This window comes from Pezoporus wallicus, unplaced genomic scaffold, assembly GCF_028554395.1.
Source record: "Pezoporus wallicus isolate ANWC-B61680 ecotype Strahan unplaced genomic scaffold, APGP_CSIRO_Pwel_v1 scaffold_13428, whole genome shotgun sequence".
Lineage (NCBI taxonomy): Eukaryota > Metazoa > Chordata > Aves > Psittaciformes > Psittacidae > Pezoporus > Pezoporus wallicus.
Genome location: NW_026637482.1, coordinates 2,584,905 through 2,610,389, shown reverse-complemented (window position 1 = coordinate 2,610,389; position 25,485 = coordinate 2,584,905). Strand labels below are relative to the sequence as shown.

The following is a 25,485-nucleotide window of genomic DNA, read 5'->3' as shown; positions in this document are numbered from 1 at the left end:
GATGACTTGTATTTTTTTCTCTTAAATCCATATTAAAAAAAAAAAACCGAACTACAAATGGAGCAACAACAAAAGATATATGTTTAGTCTCATAACAATTGAGGAGTTCCCAGAATTCTCAGATGATCATTTTATTCTATCCCATTATTCACAGGATACTCTGATAGGATTTATCCAGAAATATTTATAGAATCATAGCACAGTTAGGGTTGGAAAGGACCTTAAGATCATCCAGTTCCAACCCCCTGGCCATGCGCAGGAACACCTCACACTAAACCATGTCACCCAAGGCTCTGTACAGCCTGGCCTTGAACACTGCCAGGGATGGAGCATTCACAGCTTCCCTGGGCAACCCATTCCAGTGCCTCACCACCCTCACAGTAAAGAACTTCTTCCTTATATCTAACCTGAATTTGCTTTGTTTAAGTTTGAACCCATTACCCCTTGTCCTGTCACTACAGTCCCCAGCATCCTTATAGGCCCCCTTCAGATACTGGAAGGCACTCTGAGGTCTCCACACAGCCTTCTCTTCTCCAGGCTGAACAGCCCCAACTTTCTCAGCCTGTCTTCATACAGGAGGTGCTCCAGTCCCCTGATCATCCTCGTGGCCTCCTCTGGACTTGTTCCAGCAGTTCCGTGTCCTTTTTATGTTGAGGACACCACAGCTGTACACAATGATCCAAGTGAGGTCCCATGAATGCATTTATTATCTCTATATACATATAGAGACAGGATTACAGGGCTGTGTTCTTTATACTTCCTTTACAGACCTTTGAGAATCTGAGAGGACTCAGGGATGCTCAGCCTACCCAGAGCTTTTTCCCAGCAGATACCCCTTTTTGTCCTAGGAGTTTAGAAAATGGGTGCTGTTAAATTTATCTTCTGTCCAGTGGTCCTTAATGCCTTTTTGTGTAAGTTTGTCCAGTGGTCCTTAATGCCTTTTTGTGTAAGTTTATCTTCTCTTTCACATTTACTCTTCTCTCTAAACAGGTATTATTTGAGCTTGCCCGGTACCATGCTCCTTCCACAATTTTCTTGGATGAGCTGGAGTCAGTTATGAGTCAAAGAGGCACTGCTTCTGGGTAACTGATGAGACTACTTACTATGGCTTTAGGAGAATATTTTTCTCCCTTTTACTGTATCTTTTCAATACTCTGTGTGTGTGTTCAGGTGCTGACCAGTGTTTAATCACAGAGTGTACCTGTTAGAGATTAATCTTAGCTAAACTAGAGCCTGAGGCTACCCTACAGACTTCAACAGGAGCATGACTGTGTCCCTGAAAGACATGTCTTTCAGACTTTATTGACATTATAATTACTTTGAGTGCTAATGGTTAATTTTCTTGACTTTTTATTAAGCAATTTTTCTTTTGTTCTGTTGTCAGCTGTCAGAGCCTCACAGTGTGTTATTGTCAGAATGCCTATCATTCAGCTCTGAAAGTACTGCTTCATGGAAGTATTGCATATGCTGTGGGGATTTAAAGAGCAAGATACAGTGGTTGTTCCATTCACAATAGATGAGATCAGTAGAAACGCAAGTGTGAAAGGTTGTGTAAGGTTAACAAGGGACTATGGGTTCAGTGAGACTGGTAGAACAAGGGAAGTGCAAGAGTGTGTAACCAGTGGTGCTGTGTTTTAAAATGATGAGGGATTTGAAGTAGAAATGTGGGGGGGCAAACAACAGGTGACTTGTCTGAGCCGAGTAAGAAGCAGCTGATGTTGTGACACTGGACAGGCTTAGGTGTAACAGGGTAAGATGGGTGTACACAGTGGAATGACATTTCCACTAATGGGACAAATTTAGGTGACGTTCTTGTGACTTCCAGATGCAGGAATGGGAGGATGTCATTATTGTCATCCAGGGCATAGACAGTTTATTGTTAAAAACAGATTGAAAAGCTTTGGGATGAGGAAGAAGCAGGAGAAATATAAAAATACTGCTATATCCATTAGAAGCCCATTACAGTGGATTTCATGTACTGTAAATTATATACTCACAAAGATTTATAAATACAGTATGCCATATTGTAAAGATACAACTTGTAATACTTGTCAGTTAATTGCTATTAATTATGAGCCAGATTTTGGCTTCATAAATACTTTTAAACATCACTGGATTATGTATTTTAGTAAGGATTTTTATCAAAGATTATATAGTTGTTTTTACACATCCTTATTAAATACTGACTTGGCACTAATGTGTCTATGCTTCTGCAGAAGTAAGCCATTAAACCTGAGTTGTAGCTTTTACCATTTAAGACTCTGATTTTTTCTCTGAGTTTGATCCTGGAATTTCCAAGAACTCCACATCTGGGACCAAGAGTTCAAACTGGTTTCCTGCAAAATTGGTTACCTGGATCAGGGCCAGAGTTCTTATCACTTTGCTTAAGTTCCCCTTCTATTTTTGAGGAAGGATCCCTTCCGTGTGGTCTCTGCCCCATTTTTCATTTAAATATGGAATATTTTTCTGTTTGCTTTTGACAGAACATTTTGCAAAATACTGAATTCAAAATCTTCTTATGGCCACTTAGCATTAACTCACAGAAAAATGCCAGTAGTTGCCGTATGCTTGCCTTGTGTTAGTTATTTAATGGCAACTATCACATTAAAAATGTTCTCTTACATAGATCAACCAAACTTTAGCTGTTTTCCAGTAAATATCAGTGTTGTGTAGAGATTTATATAAATAAAAAAATAAATATTTTCTGTGGATTCTAGTGAGTTCTCCTCACTTTAATGCACTGAAGAGAGTCCATTTAAGTAATCATTAGAAAGCTTGATTTTTAATGCTTAGATGTTAGCTAATGGAGCTTAATCATGCTTTGAAGTGGGGCAAAACTGTGACAAGGGCTCAGTTGCTGTGAATGACACTGTATAAATAAAGATGATTACTTTAATGCACTGAGCAAATAATATTTCTCTGAATCTTGGTAGTGGTGAACATGAAGGAAGTCGACGGATGAAAACAGAATTACTGGTGCAGATGGATGGCTTGGCCCGATCTGATGATCTTGTATTTGTTTTAGCAGCTTCCAATCTGCCATGGTAAGAGATCCAGAGAGTACATTTTGAATACATTTGCATGAGCTTCTAAGCACAGATAAAGATTTTATTTAGACTTCTGCAGAAAAAGCCTTGATATTTGGTTAAAGCATTTAAAGATTAATTTGGAGCTTTTACTTTTAAACTCTACAATTCTTTCTATTTGTGTCACATGAGAATAATCCATAATAAAGTCAACATATGCTGGTCTTACCAGCTGCTAATATTTAAAATGGAGTATTTGACTTTATAGGCAAGTTATTTACTATGTTTAAGTTAAGAAGGGTTTCAGCCTGGAACTGTAAGGTGCTTAAAACATCTAGTACTTAGAAGGATACTCCATAAGTAGGAATGTTGGATTTTATTTGTGTGAAATGTGACTTTGAAAAGTTGAAGGACAAAATGGTCCAGTTTCTTTAACATCATTTAGAATAAAAGAATAAAAGTTTTAAGATTTAAACTATGGCACTTCATCACATTGTACTCAAAATGGGCAGGCCATGTATTGAGGGCAAGACAGACAGGAGGGGATGAGGTGGAAAGGTAATATTTGTAGTGTAACAACTGTGGATGCTCAGGGGAATCCAACAGACAGCAGAAAATGGCCAAGTCATGTGCCATGGCCACTGCCAGAGCCAGCATGTTTATCTGGCTTGGTCATTCATTTGAACTATTGTAAAATATCTTCCTCTTTCATACAAAACATCATCAAATTACAGGATTGTTAGGGTTGGAAGGGATCTGTGAGGTGTCCCTGCGCATGGCAGGGGGGTGGAACTAGGTGATCTTAAGGTCCTTTCCAACCCTAACTATTCTATGATTCTATGATCTAGTCCAACCCCCATCCTCTAGTCCAACCCCCAGTGGTTGCAGTTAGTACATGGGAATAACAATGGCTGTTGGTTAAAACTAGCACAGCTAGTTTTAACAATCTGATTTGTAGCTCACTCATCATTTTCCAGAGTAGAAGCCAAGAGCTGTACAGGGAATTAAAAGCACATTGATGACGGGCATGGTTTTGAAGTTAGTTTTCTAGTCTAAACTAGTCTGGGTTTCTGCCTGCCCCAAGATTCCACCTGTCCCTGGGCTACCAATACATGAAACCATTTTGTGGTGCTGTGAATCAAAGCAGGGGCCTCATCCAGGTACCAGGAGGGTAATTTTTAATTATTTCTCTCTTCTGAATGTAAGAAAGCCAAAGGGAAATGGCCTTTAGGCACAGAGACACACTTGCTGCATAAAAACAGGCAGTGTGTTAACCCTTCAGTATCCCTCATTAAAATTAGACAAATTGAAATAAATACCTAAGAACTCAGTTGAGAATTAGACAGTTCTTCTCTGATGTAAAGGCTGGAGTTTCTGTCCATCATGGGAAGACAGCCAGTATACCTCCTTCTACAAGCTTGTCTTTCCCTCTACATTTTCCTTCCTTACATAAGACCTTACTTTCCCATAGAGCCAAAGAGCAGTGCTTCTGACAGCCACTTGCTGAAATTCAAGTGCCAAAGTGGCAACATAACCAGAAGCTTTCATCTGCCACTTTCTATGGCCTGCCCAGGGCTTACAGGCCCTTTAACTTGGAGAATAGCTATGTGGGCACCTAAAATTTATGTAGAAGTTAGATGTACAAGTTAGGGTGGTTCCTACCCTGACCTAACAGCACGAACACAAACCCATCACTGGCTCTTATAGCAGTAATAGCAGAGTCTGTGTGTTGGTTTGGGGGATTTATGTCTTGGACAAACTCATGAATTTAAATCAGTACAAAATCCACCCCATTTTGTGTTACAGTATCTACATGAAAGGAACTGAGCAGAATTTGACTCAATTGTGTTCCAGTTGTGTAACAAAATGCTGAAAAACAACTGTTCACACACATAGTAGCTGTTTAAGTTTGAAAGTAATATATTAATAATTCAGTTGGGTTTTTTTTTACACTATAGATGTTGATGTTACTGTAGTATCACTACCCTTTAAAAAGAGAAACTCTGGGCAGTGCTTTGCACCTTTCTGTTGTCTCTGAAATTATCCTGTGAGCACCAAAGCTTCACATGTAATGCTGCAGCATGGCAGTATTAAAAAGGATCAGATGTCTTTAGAGGATTCATGTCTTTCTACTCCTGCACATCGGTTTGAAAGGAAAAATTGGGTATTTGAAACCCACTGAAGAAGAGTTCAGAGACAGCAAAGGGTCTGAAGGTCAGTGTGTGGCTGATGCTGGATGTAGGGATCTTGGAGATGTGTTAATGAAAGCATGGAGCTGACCTCTTTCTGCTTCTGACAAAAGATATTCCTGTGTTTGAGTTGTTACCATGTGTCTGCCTTCTGCAGTCAATAAACTCTTTCTGGAAAGTCATGCAGAAATTGTAGAATACAGTTTGGAGTGGTTTACACATTTGATTTTGGACCCTTTTTCGATTCTGAAGTGCTAAATTCTGCAAAACTGCTTCTTTGAAACATAAAAAATGACACTTTTTCTTTTTTTTTTTTTTTTTTTTAAGGAAGATCCAAAATGACAAGATTTCTGCTCCCACAGAAAGCAATCTGTGTTGGTATGAGGGTGGCAACTGAGACACTGTGAGAAGCCAGGTCTGGCTTTTGACAGTTCTACACCTGAGAGCTTAGAATTTCCTTTTGGACTTTCACAGTGTTGCTTGTGGGCAGGTTGGGTTTTGCCCTCTCTTAAGGAGACCTAACCTCCAAGTGTAACAGCTAGAATGTCTGGCATAAATGTCCCTGCTGCAAAGAACATGCTTTAAGATGTGGCTGTGCATACGCTTAGAAAGGTGTTTAGGGGATGGAAAGCTAGTGAAAGCCATGAGCATCTTACATTGTCATTGAAGCTTAAACCTTGAGGAATATGGGAGTATCCGCTCCCAGAGAGGTCAGCGGGGTTTGAACCCCTTTTAAGATCTCAACTATGTGCTTACAGATTATTTTTGTGTACGTTAGGTGACATTCAGTCCTGCTGTAACACGCAGACTTCAGCTGCATAGGGATGTTTCATAATGAAGTTTCAGGATCCCTAGTACCACAGTCTGAGATTGTGGCTTCACAGAACAGCCATGTGTTCTTGCAAACATTTGGTATTAAGCTGGATTTCAAGAGATTTGTTTAACTTGGATACTTATTGATCATGGAAAAAACCAAGCTGCTTTTAGATGAATGAAAAGAAGCCTAAACAAAGCTCTTTATTCTGTCTTTAAGCTACAGCTATTGATCTTCCTCTTCAGCCAGTGCTTGCTGCCCAGTCGCACTTCCTGCTACTCATCAGCAAGGCACTTTGCATTGACAAATTACTTGTTGAAATGGTTCAATGTAATTAAATAAAGGCCTCATTAGCAAAGAAATAAAGTGATCCTTAACCATGCAGTGAACGTTTCCTAAGGTATTAGTGCATTTGATTCAACTTCCATGGAGTGCTGCTTTCTTCTTCTTCCCCTTCATGGTGGGTGAAGCTTTGGAGCCGGCTGATAGACTCTTTGCTTCTGTCTGAGCCTAGTCCCATTGGAGCTATGAGCACATGGCCAAGATAGGTAGAAGGAGAGGTGGGCTGTGAAACCCAAATCAGATAGGTTGGAACTGGATGATCTTGAAGGTCCCTTCCAACCCAAACCATTCTATGATTCTATGATTACGCCATAACAAACCCATTCCTTCACTTTCAGCAGTGCACTCTGTGTGTGGTGGAGGACAGTGAGGAAGAAGAGCAGAGGATGGTGTGGGGAAGCCCTAAGAGGAGCCCTAAGACATGGAGTGAGACCAAGCCCTCAGTTTATGTGGATTCTGCTCAGGCCATTTGCACAGGAGGGTGGGAAGTAGAAAGGATGAGAAGTTCCCTTGTTCCTGGTGCCTTTTCATCTAGAGCACTGCGGTGATGATTGCACTAAGCAGGGAGTAATTATGGACCAGTCAGCTCTTTTTACCATTTTGGGTTTCATCTTTGGAGTTCTTGAGGTCTTTTAATTTCTGCCTAAGATACAATTGTTATGCTTTTTCTTTCTGGAAATGAAAATAGGTGTTTATCTTGTTTATCTTCGTGAAATTTGGGAGTGATAAAGTAGCACGATGCCTCTTGATGTCTATCTGGGAAAGCTCCATAAAGTCACCTGCTTTTATAGGTATCTTTTCATGAGCATTTCTTAATACTTCTGTTGGCTATTGTTTGAGAGACTATTTTGGTTGGCTTAGTGCTTATTATTGTATTCTCATTAGTGTCCCTTAACCTTGCATTTGATTCCTAACAAAACAATTTAACAACAGCCTAAACACTTAAAATAAAAATATTCTGTCTTTATTTTCCTCTTTAGCCAACAAGCAGCTTCAGAGCACTCCTGGGGTGTCCCCCAAGATCACAGTTTCATGAACATCCTCACCAAGCCCACTGATACACAGAAGTTGCTCTGTTACCTAGAAAGGTTGCAATTTTACCCTGTTTATGCAAAGGATGATAATATGGATAAATAAGCCAAGGGGTTGGTCAGCCAGAGAGTAATTATTTCCAGACAAGTAAAGCAATTTTGAGAAGTTGAGCTGAAAAATACATTTTTAAGGAGAGTGGGGACTAACCTGGTTCTTTGTTCTGGGTGGGACCCTGTGTAAGACATGTTGCACTGAATGCTGGACAGCATCTTAAACATCTTTAAAAAAATCAATAATAATATCAGTATACGAACAGCCACTGATTAACAAACTATGATACTTACTTCTGGGGTTTTGAGCAAATTCCTGTTGTCCTCTGACTTCCTATTGATCTGGTTTTCTGATTGTTGCTTTCATTGCTTTTGGCTCAGCACACATGGAACAAGCTTTCCCAAACCAAGAGGTCCTTTCTGTGGGGAGGGATAGAATCATAGAACCATAGAATATTTAGGGTTGGAAAGGAGCTTAAGATCATCCAGTTCCATCCCCCCTGCCATGGGCAGGGACACCTCACACTAAACAGTGTCACCCACGACTCTGTCCAACCTGGCCTTGAACACCACCAGGCATGGAGCATTCACAGCTTCCTTGGGCAACCCATTCCTGTGCCTCACCACCCTCACAGGAGAAAATGTTTCTGCTCCCACTGATCTGAGAGCTGGGCATGCTGAGGTCTGTGGAATGCAGGCACCCATGTGCAGATTTGGGAGCCCATTTTGGTTTTCTTTGTCATGTGCTATGCCAGTAGAAAATATTTGCTATTAAAAAATAAGGACAAGTCACCAAAGGTGACAGAAATATAGTTGTTGGTGTGCTACAGATCCATCTTGACCTGGCTTCGAGCCCCCTGTAAATTAAAGAGGAGTTCCATACAAGAAGCGTTGCTTAAATATTGCCCTTGCTGGCAAAAAGATTTCACCCAGGGAATTGGGATATGGAGGCAGGTTTATTTATGTGTATCTGCAGTCACAGGTTACAGACACAAACCTCCCTGGTTGCTCCTGCTCAGCCAACAAGGGTGGAAATGGTGCTTGGGGCTCCTGGTTTTCTGTCTGCACAAGACACATTGGAGTGAGTTTCCCCTTGATGAGTTTCTCAGCAGGTGCGAGGACTGAATTGTATTTTAAACAGAAATAACAAGTCTGTGACTGAATGGGGCCAATAGAGAAAGATGGGTACAGCACTTGGAAGGGTAATAGCTTGGAGCAGCTCCTGGAAGGCACTGGAGACTTATAACTGAGTAAATATTTACTAACAACTATTTCTTGCTGAAAATTGTATGGATGACTGGAGTACTCATAGACCATTCCCATGACACAAGTGGCAAGGGATGAACCGGAGTAGGAATTTGTATTCAGTTGTTTGGTTGTGTTACTGTTAGATGCAAACAACTGAAAATAATTGTGGGGGAAAAAATAGATTAGAATGAACTGTTTGGATGTGTGTCTGAGAGAAGTTGGCATGCCAGGCATACCAGGACTCCTGACACTTGGTGGAATCTGTGGACACTGGCCTGAAAGACTGTTCCTGGGTGGTGATGAAGCACACTGAGAAAAGAACAGAAAACCAGTCATTTTTCTTTCAAGCTTCCTTTTGGCATCACAAGCAAGCAAAAATGAAGAGTAGTCCCAATCTTTTGTATTTTACCTTTTTTTTTTTTTTTTGTAAAATACCTTTATCAGTGTTGATGCTAACGGCATCATGGGGTTTGGCTCACCGACACATTTATGCAGCCTGTCCACCCTTTTTATAAGGATATTTTCCTTTTGGCTTATTAGTTATAATCTATATTGCAGGAGCAGTCTCAGATCGATGTCTCATTCAGTCATAAACTGAATGCCCTCATATCCAACACCTCCAGTCTGTATTTTGTACCTACTAAGCAATTAATTAGTCCTGACAGTGCCCCAGACAGACAATTAATAGCAGAGGGAGAAAGGGAGAGGTTGTTACTGACTAGACTTCTTGCATAGGGGTATCAGAGCCAGGGAAGGTAACTAAAACTTCTCTTTCTTATTGTTCAGCTTGTTGCAAGCCAGCATCTCTTCACTAACAGACTGAAGAGGAATACACTGAATAATTAACCCTTTTCTTCTTTTTATTTCCCCAAATTAGGTTGACACAGTTGCAGGTGGGGTTGAAAAATGTCAGTCCCTGCAGCGAGGAGCTTGCTGCCAAAGCCATGTCTCCACAATGAGACGCACTGAGACAATTCTCCTCCTCTTTTTTGCAGGGAGCTGGATTCTGCCATGCTGCGGCGGCTGGAGAAGAGGATATTGGTTGACCTCCCAAGCAAAGAGGCACGGCAAGTGATGATCCAGCACTGGCTGCCCGCTGTGAGCAACAGCGGAGGAGTGGAGCTGAGAACAGACCTGGACTACAGCTTGCTGGGCCAGGTGAGACAGCGCTGCAGCTGGGATGATGCTTCAGGTCTTCCTGGGTGGGAGCCATATGGAAGAGTGACACTCGTCATCCACACTGATGGAATTACACATCTGTGACACAGGGAGATGGGGGAAGGACCTCAGCTCAGTTTGAGGCTCCAGCCAAAGGGTGAAGCACACCACTTAGTGTTTCACAGGCATGTTCCTGCCCATGGAAATCATTGGTTTCCCACAGCCCTGCTTGCAAAGTGGTGTATTCTGAACCCCTCAGTTGGGCCAGCTTTTCAGCCTTCAATACAGGGAGACTTCCAGTAGCAGTATATTTTATCACTCTTCTCACCAGGCTGGGAGCACTTCCAATTCATCAGGGTAATGAACAGTTAATTGTGTAGGGAAGGTTTGCCACAGCTCCACTGCTGCAGGAAAAAAAAGCATTTAGACAGTGAAGAGATCCACTTGATACCCAGGCTTTCTTCATTTAGCCCTTTGTCACATCCTAGGTTCTTCGAAAATACCTTGCAGCTTACTCAGTTGGCCCTCTTCATGCCTGTTCACAGACACAACACTGCTCAGTTTTTGTTTCACAGATGTTAATAAGGAAACACAGGTATTACATTAATAGGAAAGCCAGGAATGGACACAGAAAGGTGGGTTTTATTTAACCTACAGCAGATTTCCCTTTAGAAAGAAAATACTATTAAAATCACAGAATGGTTTGGGTTGGAAAGGACCTTAAGAACATCCAATTCCAACTCCCTGCCATGGGCAGGGACACCTCACCCTAGACCATGTCGCCCAAGGCTCTGTCTAACCTGGCCTTGGACACTGCCAGGAATGGAGCATTTATCACTTCTTTGGGCAGCCTGTTCCAGTGAATCCTGTTCCAGTATTTTCCTTGCTCTTAGAAGGTACTGTGAGGATTCAAAACAAGAACAAGCAACGTGATGTTGAAGGGAGGGTACACGTAAAATTATAGATGTGTGTATCTATATATATATATATATAGATACATATATATTACAGACACTATAATTTACAGATATTTTATGTATATTTATATAAACCATAATCCCCATTCCTGTGCAATTTATACATCTGTAAGCTGTAACGTATCCTTCTGATCCCATCCTAGGAAACGGATGGGTACTCCGGCTCTGACATAAAACTCGTGTGCAAGGAAGCAGCCATGAGACCTGTGAGGAAAATCTTCGATGCTCTAGAAAATCATAAGCCAGGTACCACAGCTCTGAGAAGAGAATCCACTCCGGGAGTTGCTGCCGTAGCTCTGTAACTCTAGAAATCACCGTTAACCCCAGCAGGTGGAGCTCTGTCATCTGCGTGGAGACGTTTTAAACCCTGGATTTCTAAACATCTACCTAAGATGACCTTGCTGAAAACCAGGGCTCTATTTAAAGCTGTCAGTGTCTGTGCTCTGTGCACAGATACAGTTTTTAGTTCATATCACTAGGTTTATTCTGTTGTTTTCATATAGGAAGTGCTGCATTAGGCAGTGGGGTGGGTTGAGTCTGGCTGGAGGCCTTGTGGCCACCAAAGCTGTTCCATCACTGCCCTCCTCCTCTGGACAGAGTAGACAAAGCATCACAAAAGGCTCGTTGGGTTAAGGACAGGGAGAGATCACTCACCATTTACTGTCACAGGCAAAACAGAGTTGACATGGGGACATGAGCTTGAGTTATTAACATTCAGAACAGGGTAATGAGAGATAAACCCAAATCTTAAAAAACATCTTTCCCCCACCCTTCCCTTCATCCTGAGCTTACCTTTACTCCCTGTTTCTCTGCGTCCTCCCCCTCAGCAGCACAAGGAGATAGGGAATGAGGGTTGTGGTCAGTTCATCACACGTTGTCTCTGCTGCTCCTTCCTCCTCAGGAGAACCCCTCACACGCTTCACCTGCTCCAGCACAGGTGAACTTCTCCAACAGGAGTCCTTGCTGCAGGATGCAGTTCTTCATGAACTGCTCCAGCGTGGGTCCCTTCCATGGGTGCATCCTTCAGGAGCGGATGGCTCCAATGTGGATCCCCCGCAGGATCACAGCTCCTGACAACAAACCCGCTCCAGTGTGGGCTCCTCTATCCATGGGCCACAGGTCCTGCCAGGAGCCTGCTCCAGTGCAGGCCTCCATGAGGTCACAGCCTCTTTGGCATTCCCCTGCTCCACTGTGGGGACCTCCATGGGCTGCAGGGGCACAGCCTGCCTCACCACGGTCTGCACCACAGGCTGCAGGAGAGCCTCTGCCTCAGAGCCTAAAGCAGCTCCCACCTCCTCCTTCACTGACCACTGCTGTCTGCAGGGCTGTTACTCTCACATGTTCTCACTCCCCTCTTGAGCTGCAGTTACACAGGGGTTTTTCCCCTCTTTAAACACATTATCCCAGAGGTACTACTGCTGTAGTCCAGCCACTACCAAAACCTAGTCAGGCAAACCCAACACATGCAGGGACATAAAAGAATGTCTTCTGGCAATAACAGCAGTATTTGATCAATTCTCTTCTTTTTAGGTAACCATAACTTACCTGTGATCCAATTAGACACGATTACCACAGCAGATTTCCTGGATGTGATCACCCACACCAAGCCATCAGCAAAGAATCTAAGCCAGAAGTACGCTGCTTGGCAGAGAGAATTTGAGTCAGTTTAAAAAGGAAAAAATAAACCCAAAGATTGAAAACTTCCAAGACTTCTGCTATCCAAGTGCTGTTGTTTCCAGGAAAGAGTGCGGACACAAAAGTCAAGGGGAATCTTTGCTTTCAAAAACGGTGAACCTTTTTGAAACCTTTTAATGGTGGGAGGTCTGGTGTTGGTTTTTATTAGCTCTTCTTAATTACCATTCCAGAAACATTCTTCATGGACTTAATGTAATGGCAGTTGCTATGTAATGAAGACTCCAGCCTTAATTTTATGTATAAAAACTTAAAAGATCGATTATCAGTCTTTATTCACAACAGTTGTTGACAGGTTTGAGGTAGAAAAAAAGGAACAGAACACTTAAAAATAATTAGATACTATATAAACAGTAAGACATGGAGAAGGCTCCGGTGAGACAGAGCAGCTCTAGTGCCTAAAGGGGCTGGAGGAAAGCTGGAGAGGGGCTTGGGACAAGGGCCTGTAGGGACAGGCCAAGGGGAATGGCTTTAACCTGCCAGAGGGGAGACTGAGATGAGCTCTTAGGCAGAAGCTCTTCCCTGTGAGGGTGCTGAGGCGCTGGCACAGGGTGCCCAGAGAAGCTGTGGCTGCCCCATCCCTGGCAGTGTTCAAGGCCAGGTTGGACACAGGGGCTTGGAGCAAGCTGCTCTAGTGGAAGGTGTCCCTGCCCATGGCAGGGGTTGGAACTGAATGAGCTTTATCGTCCCTTCCAACCCAAACTAGTCTGGGATTCTGTGGTATTAGTGGAATTCTCAACTTCTGAGACTCACTAGAGCATCTTTGCAATGAAATGTTAACTGCTTTCAGTGAAGTTCAGCACCTTAGCAGTGCCTTGTAAATTTGATTAGTTCGACATTGTTTTCAGCCAAGATCAAAGCCTTCATGTGCCAAATGTGTTACCTTCCAGTTGGCTTGTCAGAAGTCTTTATGAGAAATGTGTTCACAGGACTTTGCTTACGCATCTCTTTCTGCAAACCACAGACCTCCCTTCTGTACTCCAAGCAGAAACCAACCCAGGTTCAGAACTGTTGGCATGAACACAAGATGTGTGGATTTACTCAAAACTGTAGGTTAACAATTTATGAGGGCACACAAATGGTATCTAAAGATGTCTTATGTTTTTAGGTGGGAAGGTTTATCAGTTCTTGTGTTTCCACTGCAAAGTGTACTCCATTCATGTGTCCTGTCTCTGAGGGAGATTAAATGTGAGCATAGGCAACCATCCACCACGTGCAACTGCAGCCACACACTCTGTCACGTAAGGAAATTCATCCATCACGATGATTTTTCTTAACAAGAACAAGCATGGCTCATTAACACAAAACTGTATTTTTCAGTAAGGTTAATAATCCAGTAATGTATAATTACTAATCTGATAATTTAACACTCGGGAGCACTGTAAAACAACTGTAAAGGACTTGGATTATTGCGGTTTGCAAATGGACCAGAAAAGCTATTTACCATCATTACAAACTTGGTTCGTACTGGGGGATTTGGTGCACAGGAGAAGCACTGCATACTGCAGAATTAAATTTCATTTTACTGCTAACCAACTGTGTAAAAACTGGAATCTGTCCCCATGGCTTGTGAGGGATTTTTACCATAATGTTAAAAAGAAACAAAACCCTCCAATAACAGTGACATTTTGCAACTGTAGGATCGATAGGACCCTGCTGAAGTCTAATTTTAAAAGACACAGTCTCAAAGGCATTTAATACCAGGGCTTTGTTTCAGTATCATTCTTTTTAATAACAGCACCTAATTAAAACATCTGTAAAATGCTGACAGTTTTTATGTCAAATTTCCAAAACAAAAAACCCAGGATCTGTTCTTAATGAGAAGAAAGATACCAACAGTAATTATTATTAAACAATGGTGACATTTTCAAGTCACTTCTAAACATGCATAATCTCCACCTTTAAATTACAGCAGAGCAGGGACATCCTCAGTGAAATCACTACAGGCTGACTGAGGCTCTGTTAGTCTCTGAGGTTTATTTGCATGAGTACTTCCAGTGAGGGGGGAGTTCAGTTTAGCTCATTCAGCAGCAGAACCATGACACTTTCCAGACAGGGCTTTTCATCAGTTATTTCTTGAAAACTGAAAATAAACAGACCTCTCTGTAGTGCTCCCCATGTCATTCAGGAGGCTGCAGCCTGTCTCACCTGCGAGCGTCCACAGCCCCTCATCACATCCTCCTGAAACTACTACAGGAAAAGGGCTTTGTGGATCATCTGCCCTTTCACAATGAGAGTGGAAGGAGCTCACAGCTAGTTTTCTGATGAAAGGCATGCATTGATCCTGTGACAATTTTATGAAGCAAGAGTAAAGGAAATTATGTGAAACAGATGTTTCTTCAAACTAACTATTCCCTTCCTCATAGCACACCCCCCCAATTCTCATAGCAGGCGCTCCAGGATATGTTCCACTGCCTCTGGGAAATTCTCACAGGTTAAGTAAGGAGCTGGATTGATTTTGTCTTCATCTGCTGGTCGATATTTACCTGTAACAGATTAACAAAATAATGCATTTACCGAGGTACCTTGAGTATCCTTCTCTTCCCCTGAACACTACAGCCTTCTCAGATCAGTAACAGCCAGAAACAGCAGGAGTGTCCATCTCTTGAACAGGGTGCCCACAGCAGCTGTGGCTGCCCCATTCCTGGCAGCGTTGGACGGGGCTTGGAGCAAGCTGCTGTAGTGGAAGGTGGTTCTGCCCGTAGCAGGGGTTGGAACTGGATGAGCTCTTAAAGCTCATCTTAAGTCCCTTCCAACCCAAACCATGATTCTGTGATCTGAGGTTCTGCAACAAATACCCCACAAAAGTATTCCCTAAATGAATCATAGAATCGTAGAATAGTTAGGGCTGGAAAGGACCTTAAGATCATCTAGTTCCAGACTGAGTCTTCCTGAGGAGTTCTCCAGTGGTGACTCTGGCTCAAAGTTACTTATGCACCGGTTTCACTCTGCTGTACTGGCACTATTCTTTCACTGAGTATTCAGATACTCATTTTGCAGGTTCTTGAAATAATAATGTTACCATCTTTGCTTCTGGCTTTTTATGAGGAAGAGTAGGATCACTTGCTTCCATTATTAATGTAATGGACTCTGTGGCATGAGCAGCTGCCACCTCAGAAAGGCCCCTTCCCTGTCCACAGTACGTCAATAACACTGGTAATACCTGTCAGTCCCTTAATGTTCCACTTTTTTTCTGAAGCAAAATTACTTCTATAATTACTAGTGTAATTACTAGGGAATGTTACCAGAGCTCCTGAATGATCAGAGGTTACTTTGCTATGACTGATTTTGGCAATCTAAGATGTCACAGTAGCAGTTCTCTCTGTTCTTTGATTAGTGCTCGGGATTTATAGTCATTAGAGCACAAAATTCACATCTGCAAGATCAGCCACCCCCACTGATCCTGACTCACCCAGAGCAATGGCAGGAGTCTGCAAAGCACAAGCACCAGATCTTTGGGCGCGGTGGTTGCCAGCACCCAGGGTGAGACCATGAAATGCACCACTGCCTCCTGAAACAACTGATCTGTGGAGGACTTACCAGTCCGTACCAAAATCCCACGCATACCCGCCTTCTGAGCACCTCCAACATCATCCCTGCAGTCCTGGGGCAAACAGGAGATCAGCTGGTTAGTGGTCACTTAAGTTTTTCATAACATTCTCCAGCAGCTACACTGAGGCAAATCTTTTGGCTACCTACTAGACAAAGTGTCACAGGAATGAATTACTGTGTGCCATTTTCCTGCTCAGACAGTGACCCCCATGGACTACATATGAAATCCTGTGAGGTTGGATGGTTCCATTTTCACCCCTTGTTTAATCCCAGCACTTTTAGAAAGATCTCTCTGCAGCATTTGGAAGGCTCCACACACAATGCAGACAAGTGCAGGTGATAATGGCACTCATACCCCACATACGTACATCACCGATCATGACAGCATCCTCTGGCGTGCAGTCAGTTCCCCGCAGAGCTTCCAGGAAGAAGGTTTTCTCTGGCTTCCCCACCACAGTTGCTTTGGTGTCTGTCGCGTATTCCAGCCCAGTTACAAAAGGTCCAGGTCCCAGAGCCAAGCCATCTTTTTTCTTGAAATACCTGGCTTTATGTATAGCTATAAGAGGAGCCCCATCCAAAATCAGTCTACAGAATGAACGAAGAACAATGTACAAAGGCTATGTTAAATTTACAACTGAAGGCTTTTGTTGAATACAAAACTCCCACTGACTTTCATGAAGGCCCAAATGGTAACAAAACCTAGCATTCATTCTCAACATATAAAGGACATGGAACTGTTGGAACAAGTCCAGAGGAGGCCATGAGGATGATCAGGGGACTGGAGCACCTCCTGTATAGAGACAGGCTGAGAAAGTTGGGGCTGTTCAGCCTGGAGAAGAGAAGGCTGCATGGAGACCTCATAGCAGCCTTCCAGTATCTGGAAGGGGGCTACAAGGGTGCTGGGGAGGGACTCTTCATTAGGGACTGTAGTGACAGGACAAGGGGTAACGGGTTAAAACTGAAACAGGGGAAGTTTAGATTGGATATAAGGAGGAAATTCTTTACTGTAAAGGTGGTGAGGCACTGGAATGGGTTGCCCAGGGAGGTTGTGAATGTTCCATCTATGGCGGAGTTCAAGGCCAGGTTGGACAGAGCCTTGGGTGACATGGTTTAGTGTGAGGTGTCCCTGCCCATGGCAGAGGAGTTGGAACTGGATGATCTTAAGGTCCTTTCCAACCCTAAATACTCTATGATTCTATGATTCATGTCGGGTGTTAAATACAGTTCCTTCCTTTCCTTTCCACAGAAACAATTATAGAACAAATGCCCCAAATAAAGAGTTTATTATCTCTAGGATTTTAACAAGTAAGAATATTTAAATCCTGTCTACCCCTCCTGCAATTAGATCCATTGCTCTAAGCAGCCTCACTTCTCACTAAGGTGAACATTGTAGCATTAGAACCCATCTGATTTCCCCATGCAAAAATTTTAAATTACATTAACCAAAACATAACGCAGTGCTGGTCAGACCACCCCTGGAACACCGTGCTCAGTTTCGGTCCCTGCTATGCAAAACAGATGTGGATGGGCTGGAGAGGGTCCAGAGGAGGGTCACAAAGATGATCCAAGGACTGAGCAGCATATGAGGAAAGGCTGAGAGAGCTGGGCTGATTCAGCCTGGAGAAGAGAAGGCTCCTTGAAGGGGCGACCTTAGAGCAGCTCCAGTGCCTGAAGGGGCTACAGGAAAGCTGGAGAGGGGCTTGGGACAAGGGATGTAGGGACAGGCCAAGGGGAATGGCTTTAACCTGCCAGAGGGGAGACTGAGATGAGCTCTTAGGCAGAAGCTCTTCCCTGTGAGGGTGCTGAGGCGCTGGCACAGGGTGCCCAGAGAAGCTGTGGCTGCCTCATCCCTGGCAGTGTTCAAGGGCAGGTTGGAGCAAGCTGCTCCAGTGGAGGGTGTCCCTGCTCATGGCAGGGGTTGTAACTGGATGAGCTTTAAGGTCCCTTCCAACACAGGTCAGGCTGGCATTCTACAACTTACCGAAATGCTTTGTTCATCATCTCATAATGAAAGTGCTCTGGAGCCAGTCCTATCACCACCGCGTTGGGGTCATTAGTGGCTATCCCTGGAAAATCAAAACATGACTCCAAGTGAACTGAATTTTATTCATACCTAGCAGTAGAGTCAAAAAGAGCAATTAATCACTTTACAGGAAACATGACCATTTTCTGACACAGACACATCATACTGACTAGTTTTAAGTTTTTCTAAATGAGGAAAGCATCTGTGGAACTAACTCTGCCATCCTTCACAAGTAACACAGGAGTACCGGAGTTTTTCTTATGACAGGTTATCAGCTGCATCCTGCACTTCATGGGGTTTCTGTTCTGCCTTCACACAGCACATCCTCTACACCTTTACTGAGACACCTAGAGCTCCTGGGTCTCTAGGGAGCGTTGCTGCAGCTGATGTGTCCTGCTGCCTGTCCTTCAGTTAACTCAGGCAGCAAAACGTACATGCAGAAATGCTGTGTGGATTTGTGACACCACTCAAGAGCATCTGGGTTCCTTAACCAAGGACGGATTACATTCATCCATCTGTGACCAACTTTATGGAGAGATTAGCCAAGAATACTTCAATAGCAGCCATTAACAGGAATTTAAAGCATTCTCCATTGTATTTAAATGTTTCAAGAGCAGCACTGAGAAAATATGAGCCAAACTGCTTAGAGCAAAAAGAGACAAAACAATCCATTCCAGACCCAGGCAATACAGATAATGCCTCCAGTGTACTTTGCCATCTTTTACAAAATTAGCACCAGCTACTCTGAAACTGATGGAAAGATCCCAAATACATGGAGATTAAACTGATTTACCTCCAGTGAAATAGCTGCTGTCTCTGCTGTTTCTGACCCAGGAAAGCCTTCCCAAGAACACAAACACAGAATATTGCTGGGGGCATATTTCTCTGGATGCCATGTTAGATAGAACAGATTATCAAGGTTTCACTGCTCACAGAGCCCACAGAGGCTTTTCTCCTCAACATTTACCCTTCTGAAGATTAACAATTAGCCTATGGCACTAAAATTTCACAGGGAATGTCCGGCTCCTAGCACGATTAGATTGTATGTAAGTTAAATTGCCACAAGGATTTCAGTTCATGAGGCAAGAGGCAGGGAGCAGTGGTAAACCATTCACATTTTTGAAGCTAAATGAAAGACTAGCAGAGTTTTCAACTTTGAGTATGTTAAAAATGTGGGTATCTTCACTGCTCTTGAAACAACAATGTAGTTAAGGCAATGACTAATTGCCATTGCTTCAGGCATCTGCCAGATTTGTCCAAGTTAGAATATATCGTCTTCTACTGCCCTTATTGTTGAGGGAGGAAAATGGGAACGGGAATATCTGCAAGTAAACCAAATTTTAACCAGGTCTTTAGGGAGGAGACTCTAAAGAAGTCAGCATGGTGAAGGTTCTGTCACCAGTTAAGGTATCAAAGTACATGGAGTGAGATAGATGTTCAATACAATGTAAGTAACAATAATTACTTTGAGATTTCACGCTTAATAATAACCTATTAAGAGAGAAATAGCCTCCTCTGTGTGCCTACACACTGGCTTTTTCAGCTCTTTATGAGCAAAACCTCTGTACAATAGCTGAGGGAAAGTTTATTTCCAACAAATTGACACATCCTTGCTATAAAACAAATTAGCAATATATCTCCAATGATCTAATGATAAGTTTGGGGTTTTTTACACTGCAAAGTAATAAAAACCATCAAGTTTTACACAAATTCTAACTTTTTGAAGGCTCTGGCTACTATTTCCACAACTCCTCAAGAAGCTATGACTTCAGAATGTTTAATGGTAACTTAAAAAGAAGAAAGAACCCTTATGACTCTGGAGAGTTCCTTATGTCAGGCTTCATCATGGCCAGTAGTATATACATGATTGTCACTCTACAAAACAGAGGGCACTATGTTTCCTCAGCTGGCCAGTGACTTCTTCCATACTGTTTTCTGATCACCTTACCTGTGAAATCAGGCAGGGCCTTATCATCCACCAGGAGGAGTGGCCGCACTTGCTTTTGTTCCAGAAGGTTCCTGGCTGCAGTCAGAGATGTGAAGATCTCATTTTCTGCAATGTCAAAGCCCAGTTTCACCAGCCTCTCCAGCAGCTCTCTCTTGCACTCCTTCGTTGTGTTCGTCACAAATCGAATGGTAACCGGAGCACTACGCAGCCTGATAGTTGAGGAGCAAAGGCATATTGGCCACAGTATCTTTCTATTTACACACTCATAGGTCAATCTGGGACAGAAAAGGGACTGTTTATCTAAAGGATGCAGGTGAAAAGACTACACATCCCAGACTAACAGTGCCACACCAGAACCATGAGGTTGTTAAGTTCTGTGGACTGGAGGGTAATGTGAAACAGATGGCAAGAATTATAGCTAACAGAACAAGACCAAGGCCCCTCTGCATTGCTTCTATCAGGAGAAGTCTGGAAAAAAATGGTGATTCTAAACTCCATTTTCATAGCAGTAGCAAACACATCTATGATCAACAACAACTAGCATGAAAAGCCTTTTAATTCAAGCTAGATAATCGTAATAAAATCAAGGAATGGTTTGAGTTGGAAAGGACCTTAAAGTTCATCCAGTCCCAACCCCTGCCACAGGCAAGGACACCTCCCACTAGAGCAGCTTGCTCCAAGCCCCTGTGTCCAACCTGGCCTTGAACACTGCCAGGGATGGGGCAGCCACAGCTTCTCTGGGCACCCTGTGCCAGCGCCTCAGCACCCTCACAGGGAAGAGCTTCTGCCTAAGAGCTCACCTCAGTCTCCCCTCTGGCAGGTTAAAGCCATTCTCCCTTGTCTTACCACTACTTCCTCTTGTAAAAAGTCCTTCTGCAGCTCTCTTGTAGGCCCTTTAATACTGGAAAGCCACTATGAAAAACCAGTCCTGTATTCTGGATCTGCAGCATCCTGAACCAAAGTAAATACACAGAAGAACCTTGTTGCAAAAATAATGTATTGAACTCCACGTGCTGGGTGAATTTCACAGCACTATGTCTCATTCAGAGACGCAGGATGCTCTAGGAGCCTGCCTTACCCTTGTGGTGGTTTTGTGTCATCTTCTGAAGCCTTTTCTCCCTTTAATGAGGAACACCGCTATCACATAAACCCACATTATTGCCCTACACTGACAGTACGTGCTACCAAACAATCAAATAATTTTAAGTGACAGTTTCAACAGCGTTCCCTTTAATTATTCCCCCACCATCACTTTTCTGTTTGTTGCTATAGAAACAAATCCCAGCGTCAAGGCTGCATGGAGAACATCAGGATAAAGTTGGTCAATACTGCAGACTTGCTTGCACCTGCCACTTCTTGTTTCTCAGGTACACTGACCCTTCAGACAAATGAACTAGTAAAAAAAGTCTCCTTGTTGCTAATAAAATATAAATTCATAATTTTCTTTTTCCTTTGGACCTCAGTACTAAGAAGTAGCTCTAAAAATGGGATGTACCTATTTTTTCCCTGCCTGCCAAACATTCCGGCTTCTCTCTAGGAAGGACAGTGACATGAATTAGCAGAAAAGAATATGAGAAATTTTATTCAAACCTCTATGCAAAAAGATCTGCCCGTTCCTTGCAGTGCAATGGCACCCCCTCTCCACACTTGTGCCAGCAGGTTGAAGCTGAGAAACAGCACCAGACTGCACCTTGTATCTTCTCTGACCCCCTCACATGCCAAATCCACTACAGGGCCCACACGAGCATGTCTCAGCAGGAATCAAGCAAAAGACAAAGGAGAACTAGGGACTTTAGAGAACAGTGTGTCTTCTGATTCTACAGAAGCCATTTTTTATGTCCAATCTACTGCCTAAGGGGTTGGAGTAGCAGCAGACAGAACAGATACCAAGCTCTTCTTGATATATGACACCTTATATACATATATATATGTATATATATATATATATGGATTTCTGAAAATGTTGACTCTCACCTGGCACAAGTTGTCCCTTTGCACTAAACACCAAGCAGACAAGGTTCAGTGAATGAGTGATGAATAAGTACCCAGGACTTCAGCAGTTTTTACTTCCTTGCAATTGGACACCTTCAGGAGACAACTACTTCCACAGAGCTACTTGTGAATAGAAACACAGTTTCCTAACCCCTCTGTGAACTATTCCTCCGAGCAATACCTTTATAAAAACTCTAAGCAGTAAATACAATTCCAGTAAAAGCTTTCTCATCCTCAAGTGAACCCTATTCCTCTCTCCTGATCCCAGCACCTTAAGACATCCACCCTCACTCACCACAACAGTATACATCACTTTGTGTTTTACTTCATCTATTGCAAGATGTCTTCTCCAGGCCAACAATCTCATAATACACTACAAGGATCCCTGGGGCTGGATATCGTATTGTGCCACAGACTTGGCCAGATGAAGTCATTTTACTATGTCTCAGTTTCTTTAAACACCCTTTCATCACAAGAAAGAGAGGTACTAAACTGTCCCGTTCATTAACACATTGGAATACCTACAAAAGGTGGGCTGTATTATCAGATGTTTCCCAGACTGAGGCTCTTTACCTAGCAGAAACTTAACAAATAATAAAGCAAAGCTTTGGCTGGAAGACCAAGCAAAATGAAAACTCTGCAAAGGATGCTCTGTTCATTAGGCCAAGTTATTCTATTATTCCACTTTAGCTTACCACAGACCTACGGACACAGACTCCTGTGATTAAACAAAGCAGCAAGGAACAGGTCAGCTGAAGTGACTGGTGTACATGGGATAATTTGGGTTAATTGAACGACATTCCACTTTGGCTGAGGCTGTACTGCCATCAGCAGAAACACTCTGAATACTATAGAATCATAGAATCATTTGGGTTGGAAGGGACAATATTTAACCTGACAGCGTCAAAAAACTTAGAACTACAAGACCTGTGGAACAACTCGGGAAAGCTGCAGGGGCTCAGGCAACTTTTCAGTGCCCTTCAGTGACTTCTCTTGGTACTGATACAGGGGTAAATAGAAGCAGAATTGGGCCATGTTTGCTTATCCACGAAAGCACAAAAAGCACAGAAGCTTCAGGCCTGTCTACTTGAAGAAGCATCTTTGTGCAAACAGTACTGCCATAGCCTATCAGAGGGAATCTAAAAAGGTCACTTGCCTTTTAAGAGCTTCCTGAGCGCCTGGCACAGCTGAGTCTTCAATGTGAAGTGTGCCGTTGAGATCCACCAAGACAGCTTTCAGCGCACGCCGAGCTGCCATCCTCCTTCCCCAGGGAGAGGGCAAATAAATGAAACAACAGAAAACTGGTTAGCAGACAATGGATAATAAAAATAAGGAACTCAGTTAAGCGCCTCATTTGTGCCAAGCCCGGCACTACTCAGAACATTACTCGCAGTATTAAATGGGCCCCTTTAGACAGAGAAATAAAAGGCAGTGTTTAAAAAAAAACCGTAATTGATGGGGTGGTATTTTCCCAAAGACTCTATATATGGAAATCAGGTGCTATTTGTTTTTAAAGTGCCTTTATTTGTGCATGTCAAAAAATTCTCTAAACAACTGAGACTGTTGGGAAGAGGATCATTAGGTCTGGTATTGCTGGTTCAAGGCCTCAGCAAGCACATTCCAGCAAGTCCCATTGACACCAACGGTGCTGTTCAAGTGAAAATTAATGCAACACTACTAAATGATGATACAGTGCTCCAACTGTAAAGCTCAAAATGCTCTGCAAAAGTGGATATTGTTAATTGTAATTTTGAAAGCAAGACCTAGGGTGATGCAGCCCACCACACAGTTCGGGTGAGCTAACTCAGGCTATCTGATGGTTGACTATGTGTGTGGCAGCATGGATTTTGCAGACTGTCAGACTGGAAGCGTTCAGGGATATTCAGCATCCCAAACGGTTACCCTCTCCTCTTGTAAAGGGGACAGTCAAGCAGTTTTTCTACAGCAGGCTTCTATGTCACACAAACAGGTCCATGAGACTCAGCCCCAAGATGAACCCAGCATTCGGAGTGTAAAGGCACTGGGGAAGAAAACAGCAAGGTCATGCGCAAGTCACCTGGCTAAAAAGCTGTCTTCAGAACTAGTACTTCTCCTTATGTGTGCTGCAAGGGCTGCATTTTACTTCACAAGCAAGTCTGCTGGGCTATTTCTTAGCCAAAGCCCACTGTGGAAGCTTTTCTCCTGTCTGTGAGACAGTAACAATGTGATCTGTCATCACTAGCAAGCGATTACAACTTTACATTGAGCTTTTCTGGTTACAGAACATGTAACATATATGTGCTTTTAAAAAACACACTGTGATTAGAACCTGCCTTAATAAGTCTCATTTTTTATCTGTACACTTTTATCAGTGATAAGATGATGTGAACTTGATGTCTCAGGTACAAGACACATGCACGGAAAACTTGTGGGATTCTGCTTTCATTATTCCTGCTGGTTCCCTGCAATAAGAAGAATAAACATGCTTATTTTATAGTATGTCTGTTGCTACATAGTCCAAGGTTAAACATCTATGATACAAAGCTGGTAACAGAACTTCTAAGGGAGCTTCATCAATTGCACGGGAAAAGAGGGCACCAGGTTTCTCAGACATCTTCTCTGATAAAATACTTAACGCCTGGACAGAATGGAATTTGCATGACTCCACATTATCTCCTTGACAAAAAACCTTTCTTCCCTCAGATGCTTATACCATGGCACAGGGAATTTTGATGCTGAGAAAGATGAAAAGAGGACGAAGAAAGAACTGAAGAAGGTGTTATTACATAAATTCTCTAGCTAAAGACAACGACTGCAGAGCAAATGCTCCATGCCCACATGGCCTGCACAGCTACAGATGGGGACAGAATATCCCATTTTAGCAGAAATCTGGGGGTGGGGGTTTACACCGCTTTTACCATCCATCTCCACTGGGTCTCCACAGTATATTTATTTGGGCAGTATGAAAGTTATTTGCAGAGCCAGTTTTCAGAATGGGCTAATTTTAAGTACAGAGCTCACAGCATAGCGGTTTTTATTAAAAACCCTTCAATACCTCAGTTTTCACAATGGCAGCCTAACACAAGTGGATCTTCACATTGGCAATAGCTCCCAGTGCCTAAAGGGGCTGCAGGAAAGCTGGAGAGGGGCTTTGGACAAGGGCCTGCAGGGACAGGCCAAGGGGAATGGCTTTAACCTGCCCGAGGGGAGACCGAGATGAGATCTTAGGCAGAAGCTCTTCCCTGTGAGGGTGCTGAGGCGCTGGCACAGGGTGCCCAGAGAAGCTGTGGCTGCCCCATCCCTGGCAGTGTTCAAGGCCAGGTTGGACACAGGGGCTTGGAGCAAGCTGCTCTAGTGGAAGGGGTCCCTGCCCGTGGCATGGGGTTGGAGATGGATAAACTTTAAAGTCCTTTCCAACCCAAACCACTCAGGGTTCTGACACACAGGATGAAGCCATGCAGGA

The 25,485-nt window shown here is 43.1% G+C and overlaps 2 protein-coding genes across 5 annotated transcripts in view; one reads left to right on the top strand and one right to left on the bottom strand.

Moving 5' to 3' along the window:
- Nucleotides 1-25,485, top strand: part of KATNAL2 (katanin catalytic subunit A1 like 2) — a 102,676-nt gene that overhangs the window by 12,179 nt on the left and 65,012 nt on the right. For all 4 annotated transcript variants that reach the window (XM_057405711.1, XM_057405710.1, XM_057405713.1 and 1 more), the window contains 5 exons: nucleotides 991-1,082; nucleotides 2,934-3,044; nucleotides 9,697-9,859; nucleotides 10,980-11,082; nucleotides 12,367-12,581. In XM_057405711.1, the coding sequence (XP_057261694.1) occupies nucleotides 991-1,082; nucleotides 2,934-3,044; nucleotides 9,697-9,859; nucleotides 10,980-11,082; nucleotides 12,367-12,506 (609 nt within the window). In that variant the 3' untranslated portion in view covers nucleotides 12,507-12,581. The remainder of the gene's footprint in view (nucleotides 1-990; nucleotides 1,083-2,933; nucleotides 3,045-9,696; nucleotides 9,860-10,979; nucleotides 11,083-12,366; nucleotides 12,582-25,485) is intronic.
- Nucleotides 13,625-24,080, bottom strand: HDHD2 (haloacid dehalogenase like hydrolase domain containing 2). The gene is made up of 7 exons (XM_057405728.1): nucleotides 23,946-24,080; nucleotides 23,200-23,304; nucleotides 20,052-20,260; nucleotides 18,062-18,146; nucleotides 16,449-16,665; nucleotides 16,069-16,132; nucleotides 13,625-15,014 (listed from the first exon to the last, which is right to left on the bottom strand). Exons 2-7 carry the CDS (start codon nucleotides 23,298-23,300, stop codon nucleotides 14,911-14,913), a joined length of 780 nt encoding a protein of 259 aa, XP_057261711.1. The 5' UTR covers nucleotides 23,301-23,304; nucleotides 23,946-24,080; the 3' UTR covers nucleotides 13,625-14,910.